This window comes from Elgaria multicarinata, chromosome 1 (genome assembly GCF_023053635.1).
Source record: "Elgaria multicarinata webbii isolate HBS135686 ecotype San Diego chromosome 1, rElgMul1.1.pri, whole genome shotgun sequence".
In the NCBI taxonomy this organism is placed as follows: Eukaryota; Metazoa; Chordata; class Lepidosauria; order Squamata; family Anguidae; genus Elgaria; species Elgaria multicarinata.
In genome coordinates, this window is record NC_086171.1 from 217402658 (window position 1) to 217415382 (window position 12725).

The following is a 12725-nucleotide window of genomic DNA, read 5'->3' on the forward strand; positions in this document are numbered from 1 at the left end:
AACCCAACCTCCAAATGATGATTCCATCACCAGACTAGTGGAGTTCAGGAGGAGACAACAAAATCAGAGCGCCTGCCTAGTATTTGCTGGAACCTGCAATAGTTGTGTCTCTTCCTTCTAGACTATAGTTGGGCAGGTGGCTGGTCCTCTCCTTGACTACCCGCTGGGCAAGCCAGAAGTCGTCCCCTTGCCAGCACGGGTGCCCATGCCTCCAATGCCACCAATGGCCGATACAACCAACTCCCAGCTCGGACTCTCCGTGAACTTCCTCAGCTCTGTGGTTGCTGTCCTGCAGAAACAAGGTGCTCTGGACATCGACATTTCAGATGGAATGGTGAGTTGGGAGGGCAGATGCTCAGTGGAAGATCTCTGATACTTTTGTAGCCTCCAAGCCAAGAGGGGAAGCAGGAGACACATGGGGAAAGGAGAACGTTCAGAATTTCGGTCAACTGCATCCTTAATTTCCAAACAGGGATGCCCACACCAGGAAGCCAGACTCACCCTCTGAGCTGGAAATGTCTGTGCTGAATCCCAAATGGATAGTGTCTGGTGTCGGTTTCAAAATGAAAGGCACTCTTCATATGCTCAAAAGCATTCTCAGTACCAGGCTCAGTACCAGGATGATCAGGGGTCTGGAAACAAAGCCCTATGAAGAGAGACTGAAAGAACTGGGCATGTTTAGCCTGGAGAAGAGAAGATGGAGGGGAGACATGATAGCCCTCTTCAAATACTTGAAAGGTCGGCACACAGAGGAGGGCCAGGATCTCTTCTCGATCCTCCCAGAGTGCAGGACACGGAATAACGGGCTCAAAGGACAGGAAGCCAGATTCCAGCTGGACATCAGGAAAAACTTCCTGACTGTTAGAGCAGTATGACAATGGAATCAGTGACCCAGGGAGGTGGTGGGCTCTCCCACACTAGAGGCCTTCAAGAGGCAGCTGGACAACCATCTGCCAGGGATGCTTTAGGGTGGATTCCTGCATTGAGCAGGGGGTTGGACTCGATGGCCTTGTAGGCCCCTTCTAACTCTGCTATTCTATGATTCTATGATTCTTGGCACTAAAAATAGATCCTGGGGCTAAATCGTGGTAAACTGTTGTTCAGATTCAGCCCTATGCAGCCAAGAAATAAATAATGAATAGCTGGGATTTTCATGTCTACCTTTTGCACATTTCCCCCCTTTTTCTTTACCAGTTCCCTGAACTCCCTCCTCTGACAACGTCAACTCTCGGGGCTTTGATTCCTGCGGTGAGTCCACTCAGGTTGGGCTGGGTCCAAGCCAGTGCTTTGAACAACCCTGTTGGCTGCTGCTGCACGACTCCTGCTGCGCAGGCTGTTCCGTGTGCCGCACCTTAGTTTTCGCCTTGTGAAAATCCAAGCAGCCTAATGTGGGGGGAAGTTGGGCAATGACCGGTGTATGAATTCCACGAGCACCTACCAAAAAGAAGGTTTTAAAAATGAATATCGGATTTCTCCTGGCTCCTGCATGAGTGTAAATAACAACTACAACAATAAGCATAGAAACTGAAATGAAGCCAAAATGACTGCTTTGCCCCAAAGGGACCATGACCAAAATAAAAATTAAAAAATGGCTATACCATTCAGTAAAAGAACCTCAACAAATTCACCATGATATAACAAATGTAAAGCGAAAAAACACACCAGTCCAACCTGGTGCCCTCCAGATGTGTTGGACTACAAATCCCATCCTTTACCAGCCCCCATGACCAGTGGGTCAACACATTTGGAGGACTAAAAAGCCCACCCACCAGCAATTCAACCCAATGCAAAGACTTCCAATTCGGCCTCGTGGCCATATCCACTTATGGTAGATCTACACTCACACTAGTTTAGCAGTCATTTCCCCTTCCCAGGAACACTGGGAATTATATTTTGCAGGAGGAGGGGTTAGGGATCCCTAAGAGAATTCTCAGCACCATCACCAAACTACAGTTCCCAGGATTGCCTGGGTGAAGCCATGACAGTTAGTATGATGGAAAACTTCCATAGAGTTATGGCATGGATGAATATCTGAAGCTGCCATTGGTCCATGTAGCCCAGTATTGCTTACTCTGATTGGCTCCAAGACCTTTGGGAAGGGATGTGCAATGCACTCCTAAGCACATGTTCTCAGAAGTAGTTCCAACGGAGTTCCTTGGGACTTACTCCCTAAGAAAAGTGCTTCGGATTTCAGGCTCAGTTAGTTATTTACAACACTTCAGACACAGCTTTCATCCATGTGGTCTCCAAGGTGGCTGGGGCACCACTATTGCTTTGATGTATCACAGAACGGAACCAAGGCCATTGCTATGAAGTGAACCTAGGACTTTTGGACTGCCAAGCACATGCCCTGCCATCAAGCAGGAGGCCCAGATGCCCTTGGTGACATGCACAAGTTTGCATCCCTGTTGTGTCCAGATCCAATGGCTCTAGTCCAGCCCCCTCTCTCCCACAGTGCCCAACCAGACAAAGTCTGCAGCCTTCTCATGCCATCTGTCCCTCAGCATCTGGCCTCCAGATTGTGGCAAATGCTGCCTCTGCTCCTGAAGCTTCCATTTCACTGATAGCCTCCCTTTCCTCGCCCATGAATTTGGGAGCCAGATGTATTTTCCACCAGAGGGAGGTGCCGGGGGTTCAGGGTGGAGCCTAAAAGACATGCCAGTGCGGCCAGTAGGGTTCAGACTAGCAGGTCCCTGATGGCGGGCAAAACCGCATTCCCTGCATCTTTCTTCTGGCCAATCCACAGGTGTTCCAGATGTTTCCAGAGCCGCGGTCTCTCCTTCTGAAGGTGTCCGTCCCGGAAGTTCCATCAGTGAAACTGCAGAAAGACAAGGGCCTGATCCATCTTATGGCTACTTCTGAAGTGCTGGCATCCAAACCAAACGACGGCCACCAATCACTCTGCGTCCTGAACATTGTGAGTATTGAGAAACAGCCCAGGGCCTTCTAGAACCTCCTCCCTTCCACGTCGTTCTTTTTAGTTTGAGTGTGTCACAAGCATTATACCTTTCCCGGTTGTCAAAATCCTTTTTTCAGTCCTTTATCATCCAATTAGCTGAGCAAAGAGGAGACTGGCTGGGCCAGGCGGTGTTTCAGAGCTCCGGTCGGGCCTTATTTGAGGAGTGCCCTTTTTTGTCTCCTCCTTCTGGGCAGGATTTATGCACAGCCTCTACACAAAGGATTGTCGACACATTGGCTCGCTTGGATATGCCATCCTCACATGGTTGGTGGAGATGGGGCTGGCCCATCAGCTCGAAGATGGGCCCAGACCTCTGAACCTATATGTTTGGGACACATATCATAGGGGATAAAAGATCTGTGCTGCAGACTCCAGCTGAGAAACTTAGCTGTGCTTAGTAACATTAAGTTAAGAACATCAGAAGATCAAACCAAGGGTCCATCTAGTCCAGCCTTCTGTTCCCACAGTGGTCAACCAGCCATCGGCCAGGGACCAACAAAGCAGGACACGGGTGCAACCCATGTTCCCCGGCAACTGGTGTATATAGGCTTACTATAGTTATGGCTATGTATTTATTATGAGGACATTGGGCAGAATGCAAAGTGAGCTGCTAAGGAGAAGGCCATGCATTCTACATTGGGTGGGCAGAGCAAAGTCAAGTTGGGAGTGGCTCTTGAGACCATGGCCATTTCTACACCAGCCCGAAAATCCAGGCTGGTCACGGCCGAGTCCCTGTGCATCCAAATGACGCACAGGGACACCCGGGAGGAAGGAGGGACGGGAACGGGTTTTCCCAGGGATAAGCTGAATATGAGCCAACAGTCCGATATGGCTGCAAGAAAGGCCAATGCTATTTTCGGCTGCATTAATAGAAGTATAGCTTCCAAATCGCATGAGGTACTGGTTCCTCTCTATTTGACCCTGGTTAGGCCTCATCTAGAGTATTGCGTCCAGTTCTGGGCTCCACAATTCAAGAAGGACGCAGACAAGCTGGAGCGTGTTCAGAGGAGGGCAACCAGGATGATCAGGGGTCTGGAAACAAAGCCCTATGAAGAGAGACTGAAAGAACTGGGCATGTTTAGCCTGGAGAAGAGAAGGCTGAGGGGAGACATGACAGCACTCTTCAAATACTTAAAAGGTTGTCCCACAGAGGAGGGCCAGGATCTCTTCTCGATCCTCCCAGAGTGCAGGACATGGAATAACGGGCTCAAGTTAAAGGAAGCCAGATTCTGGACATCAGGAAAAACTTCCTGACTGTTAGAGCAGTACGACAATAGAATCAGTGACCTAGGGAGGTTGTGGGCTCTCCCACACTAGAGGCCTTCAAGAGGCAGCTGGACAACCATCTGTCAGGGATGCTTTAGGGCAGATTCCTGCATTGAGCAGGGGGTTGGACTCGATGGCCTTGTAGGCCCCTTCCAACTCTGCTATTCTATGATTCTAAGATCTTCCTGCAGTCTCGGAATTGTCCCGAGACCACGGGAGGTGTGGCTGCCTGTCCTGGCTTCTTCCTTCCTCCCCACGAGTAGTGGGGAGCAGTAGATGGAAGGAACCGGGCTGGGAGGAATCGGGGGAGTGCACGTGTGCTCAGCTACTTTAAAACAATGGAGGGCGCGACGACCTCCTTCTTCCTGGGATGTCGTGCCCACATGTGGACTTAGGAGAGGATCTCACAATCAGGATCTCGTGAGCTCCTCCCCCTCCCTCTACACTGGGCTGCTGTAGAAATGGCCCATGAGTCATGGCTAGTGGGCCCAGACCTTCCTGAGGCTTGGGGAGGGGATGTGGTTAAAGAAATGTCTGGACGAGCCACTTTTTCCATTATAGGAGTCTACTTTGTGGGCCAAATTTTCTGTTGAAGACAACAAGCTGAAAATTAGTGTTGAACTTGAAAAGTAAGTAAAGCACCTCTTAACTTCAACGTTTCATCCTTTGGCTCATGCTTTTGCCAAAGAGAGCCTGTGGGTGGGTGATGGAGAAGGACTATTGCTTTAGGTGAATGTTTATCATGTCCTGCCTTCCCATTACAACAGAAATACCCCAGGCAACGTGCTTCAAAGTTTAAATAGGGTGACCCTATGAAAAGGAGGACAGGGCTCCTGTATCTTTAACAGTTGCATAGAAAAGGGAATTTCAGCAGGTGTCATTTGTAGATATGGAGAACCTGGTGAAATTCCCTCTTCATCACAGTAGTTAAAGCTGCAGGAGCTATACTAGAGTGACCAGCTTTAAAAGAAAACAGGGCACCTGCACCTTTAACTGTTGTGATGAAGAGGGAATTCCACCAGGTTCCTCATATATATAAATGACACCTGCTGAAATTCCCTTTTCTATGCAACTGTTAATTATACAGGAGCCCTGTCCTCCTTTTCATAGGGTCACCCTAGTTTAAACAATTAACCTAAAAAGACCAAACGAAACAAAAATCTCAACCTCAAAAGATAAAAACAGGCCACAGCTGGACCTAAGGTTTATCCCTGGATCGTCCTGTTCATCTAGGTGACATACAGGGAATCCAGTGCTCAGGCAGGGGTGAACCCTGGATGATCCCAGGATAAACCTTAGGTCTAGCTGTGGCCTCAGTCACAAACCCAAGACAGCAAGGGAAAATGGCTTCATTGGCTGCCAGTCCAGGTCCGGGCCCGATTCAAAGTGCTGGTATTAATATTTAAAGCCCTAAACGGCTTGGGGCCAGGCTGAAGGAATGCCTCCTCCCGTATGTACCTGCCCGGACCCTAAGGTCGTCCTCAGGGGTCCTTCTCCGCAAGCCCTTGCCAAAGGAAGTGAGGCAGGTGGCTACTAGGAGGAGGGCCTTCTCTGCTGTGGCACCCCAGCTGTGCAATGAGCTCCCTAAGGAGGTTTGCTTGGCACCTACGTTATATGCTTTTAGACGCCAGGTGAAGACCTTTTTATTCTCCCAGCATTTTAACAGTCTATAAATAAATTTTAACTTGGTGTTTTAAATCTGTAATTTTGCATTGCTGCCGTTTTTATCTGGTTGAGCTTTTGTATTGTATTTTATACTATGGTTTTATACTGTTGTTTTAGACTTTGAATGTTTTTAATTTTTGTGAACCGCCCAGAGAGCTCCAGCTGTTGGGCGGTATAGAGATGTAATTAATAATAAATAAATAAATAAATACAACTGGACATCAGCCAGGCTAAAGCATTGATTGCCCCAGGGCAGATTTGGGTGCTTGTAAAAGCTCTCCCACCTCCTTCTTATATGCCTAAAAAGGGGGCGGGGGGGGGGGGGAATTCCTGGACTGTGTTCCCTCTACAGAAGAGAGAAAGCTGGGAAAGGCCTTTTGCATTTGGCCCTGTTCAAGGCCCACAGTTCTGAATATTTCCTTGTGTGGGTCTCCCCCCATTGAAATCAGATGAGGACACTAACCTGTAGATTTACTCTGATTCCCTTTTGATTATTCTCTTTGTTTCTGCAGGACCCACCTCTCATTGGCTTCTACGAACGTTGGGAAATTTGATGTAAGAACATAGTTGGGTTGAGCACTGGGATGAGGGAAAGGTGAAGGGCTCATCTACACCAAGCAGGATATTCCACTATGAAAGCGGTATGAAAGTGGTATATAAAAGGCAGGAGCCACACGACTGCTTTATAGCGGTATTGAAGTGCTCTGCAGGATCTACACTACTGCTTTATAGTGGTACTGAAGTGCACTGACAACTGTTGGGGCCCATCGACACATCTACACCAAGCAGGATATAACACTATTAAAGTGGCATGAAAGCAGTATATGGTATATGTCAATGGGCCCCAACAGTTGTCAGTGCACTTCAATACTACTATAAAGCAGTCGTGTGGCTCCTGCCTTTTATATACCGCTTTCATACCACTTTCATAGTGGAATATCCTGGTTGGTGTAGATGAGCCCAAAGTCTGCATTTAGGATGAAGTGGATCACTGGCAAACAAATTATCCCATGTGCCACAATAATATCTCCTCCTGCTTCCTCTCATGCAGTAGAAGCAGAAGGTCTAGTCAAGAAGTAGAGAAGTTGGTAGTAACAGACAAGTCACTAAAGGCCGAAGCACACGTTAAGGAGACACAAATCCAGGTTTTCCACCGACTGTACTTTCAACAGGGAATTGCAGCCAGTATTGGTTCTTTATCCGTTAGATACTGCGGCCATAGCTAGACCTAAGGTTTATCCCTGGATCGTCCAGGGGTCAAACCTGTTCATCTAGGTGACACACAGGGGATCCAGTGCTCAGGCAGGGGCAAACCCTGGATGATCCCAGGATAAACCTTCGGTCTAGCTGTGGCCTGTGATACATGTATTTCCAAATACGTGCTTGCCACATTACATTTTTAGGTGTACACTTTCTTTATTAGCTGTACATATCTGCCCATTTAAATGCGTGAAGCCACTTGGGGGTGGGGGTGGCCTTACCATTGCATGAGTGCATGCGTCACATACAATGGCTTCCTTTTCGACATGTCCCACACATCTGACACCATCTTGGAAGTGAGAGGACGATTTAGGACCAGCCTTAGAATTCTTATCTCTGTGGCTAAGGAAGATCAAGCACATCTGGATTCTAGGGAAAGTTTGCAACCAGCAATAATTCTTGGGGTTCACTTCAAGTGCAGTCATCCGTAGCCAAGCAGACCGATTTAGACCATGTCAGGTTTAGAATGAAGACGTGATTAAATCCAGAAGAAAACCAGTGATGGGGCCCTTGAGTATTTTTTTGACTTTGGATAAGCCGAAACTGTTAAAGCCCTTTTCTCTTTGATGCAGGTCTCACTCATGGAGGGATTGGTCGGCAAGATTTTTGAAATTGCTTTCCTCCCAGCAATGAATGGTAAGGAGAACAACCCCCTCCCCTTCTATTTAACACTCCGATTTCTTTCTTTCGTGCCCCAAATCAAACCACATTAAAGTTCAGGCCAGCCCCAATTAGGGATGCACAAGAATTCATTTCTGTTCACAAATCATGGAAATGTGTCCCATTCACAATCCGAAATGCAAATGTGAGCAGGAGCACCTTCCCCCTCCCCCAAGAAATGTTTGCAAATTCCTGAATTTATGACCGCATTTAAAATGTGTATTTTTAAAAAATGTGTTCTTTGAAATGCATCCCCCTCCTTCCAAAATAAGCATTTTCACATTTCTGTCAGTGGGGAAAAGTGCAGTACTCCTGAAACATATGCAAGAAATGCATATTCAAATGAGCTGAAAAACAGGTCAAATAAGCGGCACAAGCCAAAAGGATCTTCAAAGTGATTTAGAGGGGGGTAGCTTGAAAAGGTGGCTTGTTACACAATATTTTTAGAACTACAGATTGGTTTTGCTTTAGGCAAAATTGGGTGGAAGAAGCCAGGACAGGAGATAAGGGGGAAACTCTCCAGTTACTTCTTCCCAGACTCTTCAATGACCAACATGCATATATAAATCTGCCAATTTAAGGTTAACACTTCATGCATCTCATGACTGGGGACGAGCACCCAGAGCTCCATCACACCAGTGTTGTAGCCCGCTGTCACAATGTGTTGCATACTAAAGACTCAGATGACGTCATCCATGTCCTGCCTTGATCTCGCCTCTTCCCCCACTCTTTGTGAGGTTTCCAAGTGCGGGGAAGGAACTTTTTTTTCCAGCAATGCGCTCGACCCTCTATGTGTATTTTTATCCCATCGTACTCAGTCCGATGTTTTGAGGGCAGGTGGTGTTGCTGATGCACCATGTCCTGCTTGTTCATCCCTGGCTGATGGCTGGTTGGCCACTGTGTGAACAGAGCGCTGGACTAGACGGACCCTTGGTCTGATCCAGCATCAGGGCTCTTCTGGTGTTCTTATGAAAGGGAGGGGGCGTGCCAGGGTGAGGTGTCCCTGCGAACAACCAATAGATTGTAAGGGGAGGTACCAATGAGATCTGCGAGGTGGGGGGGGAAAGCGATTCCATGGAGAGGTGTGAAGATGAACGGAACGTAAGGCTTTCAAACGCTAAGTAAACAGAGGGGGTAATACCAGGGCAAACGTTCAGGTGTGATGGAGCTCTCAGTTCTCCCAGGATAGCTGGGACTGCTTTCCCCCCAGTTTTTTCTCTGGTCTCGGGACCATCCTGAGCTCCACGGGCAGAGTGGCTTCCCCTCCCGGGATCCTCCCTCTTCCCCAAGAGTAGCGGGGCTCAGGAAATGGGCCTGGAGCTGTGCAGGGAGAGTCCATGGGTGAGGGGGAGAGCATTTTTGCCACCTTTGGGATGGTGCTCAGTGTCTTCCAGCACAAAGTTTGTTGTGTGTGTATTTATTTGTTTTTTAAAAACTCACCTTCACAAAGGACTGTGCCCGCGCAATTGTGCAAATGTCTCCTCTTTTAAAAATAAATTTTAAAAATGGCCCCCTGGAATGTCCCTCTTTACTTCCAGGACAACTCGCTGGCGTGTGCTCCTGAGAGATGATTCTGGAAGTGGAAAACTCCATGATCATCCCTGCCCACTCCCCAAAGGGCTGCAGGTGTAGATGAGCCCAGTGTCCATGGAAGCTTATGCCAAAATATATTTGTTAGTCTTTAAGGCACCACAAGACTCTTTCATAGAATCATAGAATAGCAGAGTTGGAAGGGGCCTACAAGGCCATCGAGTCCAACCCCCTGCTCAATGCAGGAATCCACCCTAAAGCATCCCTGACAGAGGGTTGTCCAGCTGCCTCTTGAAAGCCTCTAGTTGTTTTTGCTGCAACTTTGTTGTTTTTGCTGCAGCAGACTAACACCCAGTTTCTCCTTGAAACCAGAAAATTAACCTTGTTTTCTTTTCAACCACAGCTGTGTTAGGTGGGGGCGTCCCCCTCCCCAAACTGCTGAACATAGACTTCAACAATGCTGACATTGATGTCATTGAAGTAAGTGCCCCAGTTCTGTAGACCAGAAGGCGATGTTCACTCACGTAGCCTGCAGACAGGGCAGTCATATCGCCTCAAATGGCATGGAGGTCCGCAGGATCAGTTCTCCAGTTCAAGCCCATTTCAAACATCCTGTGAATCACAGGAGGGAGCAGTAAGACAAGCCTTGTCCCCTCCCTCCCTCCCTCCCTCCCTCCCTTCCTTCCTTCCTTCCTTCCTTCCTTCCTTCCTCACAGTCACTGATGGTCCAAAAGGGACCAGTCATCAAGCATGCAGACATCTAGTGTGGAGGGTTGCATATGCATGTGTGAACCAGTCTTTTCTCTTCAGGTCCCAGGGCTGGGTTCGGAAACTGGAATTAAAAAATGCACGTCAGGCATAGAATCTTGTGGAAATGGGACAGGAATTGAGGGATGGTGTATGCACATGTCCAGCGTCCTCATGCCTGGAAGATTGCACTGGAAATGAGCAAAGGGTTGTTCTGCAGCAGGGCGTTAGCACAGTTGTGTGGTCAAAAGCAGTAGGTCAGATCCTGATCAGTGCCCTGCCTTCACGGCACCACGTTGGCATGCATTCCCCCTAAAATCCAGTTTCGCTAGCGCAGGGTGGCATCAGGTAATGCCCACGCCAGGACAGAGCACAGGGTTTCCGATGGTTATCCAAGTAGTACAGCCACCCTCACCTCCCCCCACCCTCTTCCTGTCTTCCGGCGACCAATTGCCGGGCACCATCCACCTGGAATGACCCACCCAGATCGACCATGGAGTGAGGTCAGATGGCGGAAGAGCCGGGGGGACCCCACTCCCAATGAAAAAGTTGGAGTAAGTCCTGGTGGGAATCTACACTGATGTTATTCAAACGTTTTGAATGGGTTACTGTGACGCACAGCATCACATGACCCTGGGTCTCCAACGTTGCAAATGAATTCTACTTACTGGTTCTATTTCTTAGTCCCATCGTGGCTACAGATCCATGTGCCTCCTTCTACGGGTAATTTTTCTCTCCCTCTTCTCTGAGAGTAGCAGAGCTGCTGGGTTTGCTCCGCCCACTTCCTGTTCTCCTTCCTTCGCCCCGTTTGCTATCTTATCTGCTACAGCAGTTGGAGCTTTATCACACCAGCGTTATACTGTGCAATCACTGACAATTGCATGCAAAGGACTCAGAAGTTTTCCACCTTAGAATCTGCTTTGATTGTGAAGTACTCCCAGGCATCCTGCCTTAATTGTGCTCCTTTTGCAAAAGATTCGCCCGAGCCGCTGCTGTGGGCGCAGGAGCAGGATTTTAAACAAATGCTTACATCTGCGTAAGCTTTATAGATAAAGACACCAACATTGGCACAGTAATTCAAATACCAAATTCGAATCAAATTGGGTCATCGGTTGATTTTTTATGATTTTTTTTTAACATTTCCCCCCTCTTTGCAAAGGAGCTGAGGAGTGCTCAAAGGAGCGCTGTAGCTCCGTGCAGGAAAATTAACAAGGGTCTCTTGGTCCCAGTCCAAAACGGGGCTGCTGCTAAAACTTTTCAATTTGGTCACCCATCCAAACCCTGACCAGCCCCAGCCCAGCTTAGCTTCAGCAAAGTGGCTGGCTTCTATGCGTTCAGGCAATTCCATGGGACTTGTGTTAAGATGTTTTGGGAGGGCAGTTGTGAGTGCTTATGACTATTGCCCTGCACAGCTCGCTAGGAATGAGGCAGGCAGTGGGCGGAGCAAACCCAGCAACTCTGCTACTTTCAGAGAAGAAGGAGAACAACGGAAAGGATTTAACAATGTGCCCTGCAGTAATGTGGGAATCCACCAACAACGGTGTTGGGCAAAAACAGATAGTCAAAGAAATAGGAACTAAAGCTTCTGACTGAACCCCCCTGCCCCCCTTCTCTCTCTTTGTCAGGATCTGCTTGTGTTGTCTGCATGAGTCAATGAAGAGGTACCAAGCGGAGCGCCAGAACAGTCAGAGAAAGAGTCTGGGACATCATGCTCCACCACATCGCTCTCCAGACCGAATAGATTCAGCGTGGGCCCTGCTCGTTCTAGGCAAACACAAACCTGATTTCAACTGCAGGTTGATTCAAACTAGTGTTTGTTTCCCCTAACTGATTTAGACTGTTGCATATTCTGTGTACAGTAACCTTCACTGTCGCTTTGTGAGTTTCCAGAGGGTGGGCCTGCACATTCATGTGCAAGCGCATGCACACACACGCACACCCATTGCATTTCTTGTCTTATTCATTTTAATAAATGTTTCTGCTTCCACTGCATTTGGGGTGAGTTGGGTCTCTCTAGATTTGGCCACAAACAACATCTGGAGGAGGAGGAGGAGGAGGAGGAGGAGGAGGAGGGATGAATGTATTATGTCTGCTGAGAAGACCATGAGCAGGCTGATCAGTGGTCCTGATGGAGTTCAGGGGTGGAGATGCCACACCTTGCATGGTCACCTGTCCGTGGGACTGAGAAATGCCTTGAAAATGGAGCAAAGCAGAATGCTCAGTTGCAGGGCTGCTGCCCCTTTGTGTCAGAAAACTGCTTTATTTATTTATTTACTTATTACATTTTTATACCGCCCAATAGCCGAAGCTCTCCGGGCGGTTCACAAACGTTAAAACCATAATAAAACAACCAACATGTTAAAAGCACAATTACAAAATACAGTATAAAAAGCACAACCAGGATAAAACCACGCAACAAAATTGATATAAGATTAAAATACAGAGTTAGAACAGTAAGATTTAAATTTAAGATAAAATTAAGTGTTAAAATACTGGGAGAATAAAAAGGTCTTCAGCTGGTGACGAAAGGAGTACAGTGTAGGCGCCAGGCGGACCTCTCTGGGGAGCTCATTCCACAGCCGGGGTGCCACAGCGGAGAAAGCCCTGCTCCTAGTAGCCACCTAGTAGCTTTTCTAGT

General features: G+C 48.0%; 1 protein-coding gene across 1 annotated transcript in view; it reads left to right on the top strand.

Annotated features, from left to right (window-relative positions):
• BPIFB4 (BPI fold containing family B member 4) overlaps positions 1–11736 on the top strand; it is a 56315-nt gene extending 44579 nt beyond the window's left edge. The window contains exons 12-19 of the mRNA XM_063144543.1: positions 122–334; positions 1195–1248; positions 2747–2917; positions 4787–4854; positions 6403–6445; positions 7723–7786; positions 9744–9820; positions 11713–11736. Of these exons, the coding sequence (XP_063000613.1) occupies positions 122–334; positions 1195–1248; positions 2747–2917; positions 4787–4854; positions 6403–6445; positions 7723–7786; positions 9744–9820; positions 11713–11736 (714 nt within the window). The remainder of the gene's footprint in view (positions 1–121; positions 335–1194; positions 1249–2746; positions 2918–4786; positions 4855–6402; positions 6446–7722; positions 7787–9743; positions 9821–11712) is intronic.
• The last annotated feature ends 989 nt before the right edge of the window (positions 11737–12725 follow it).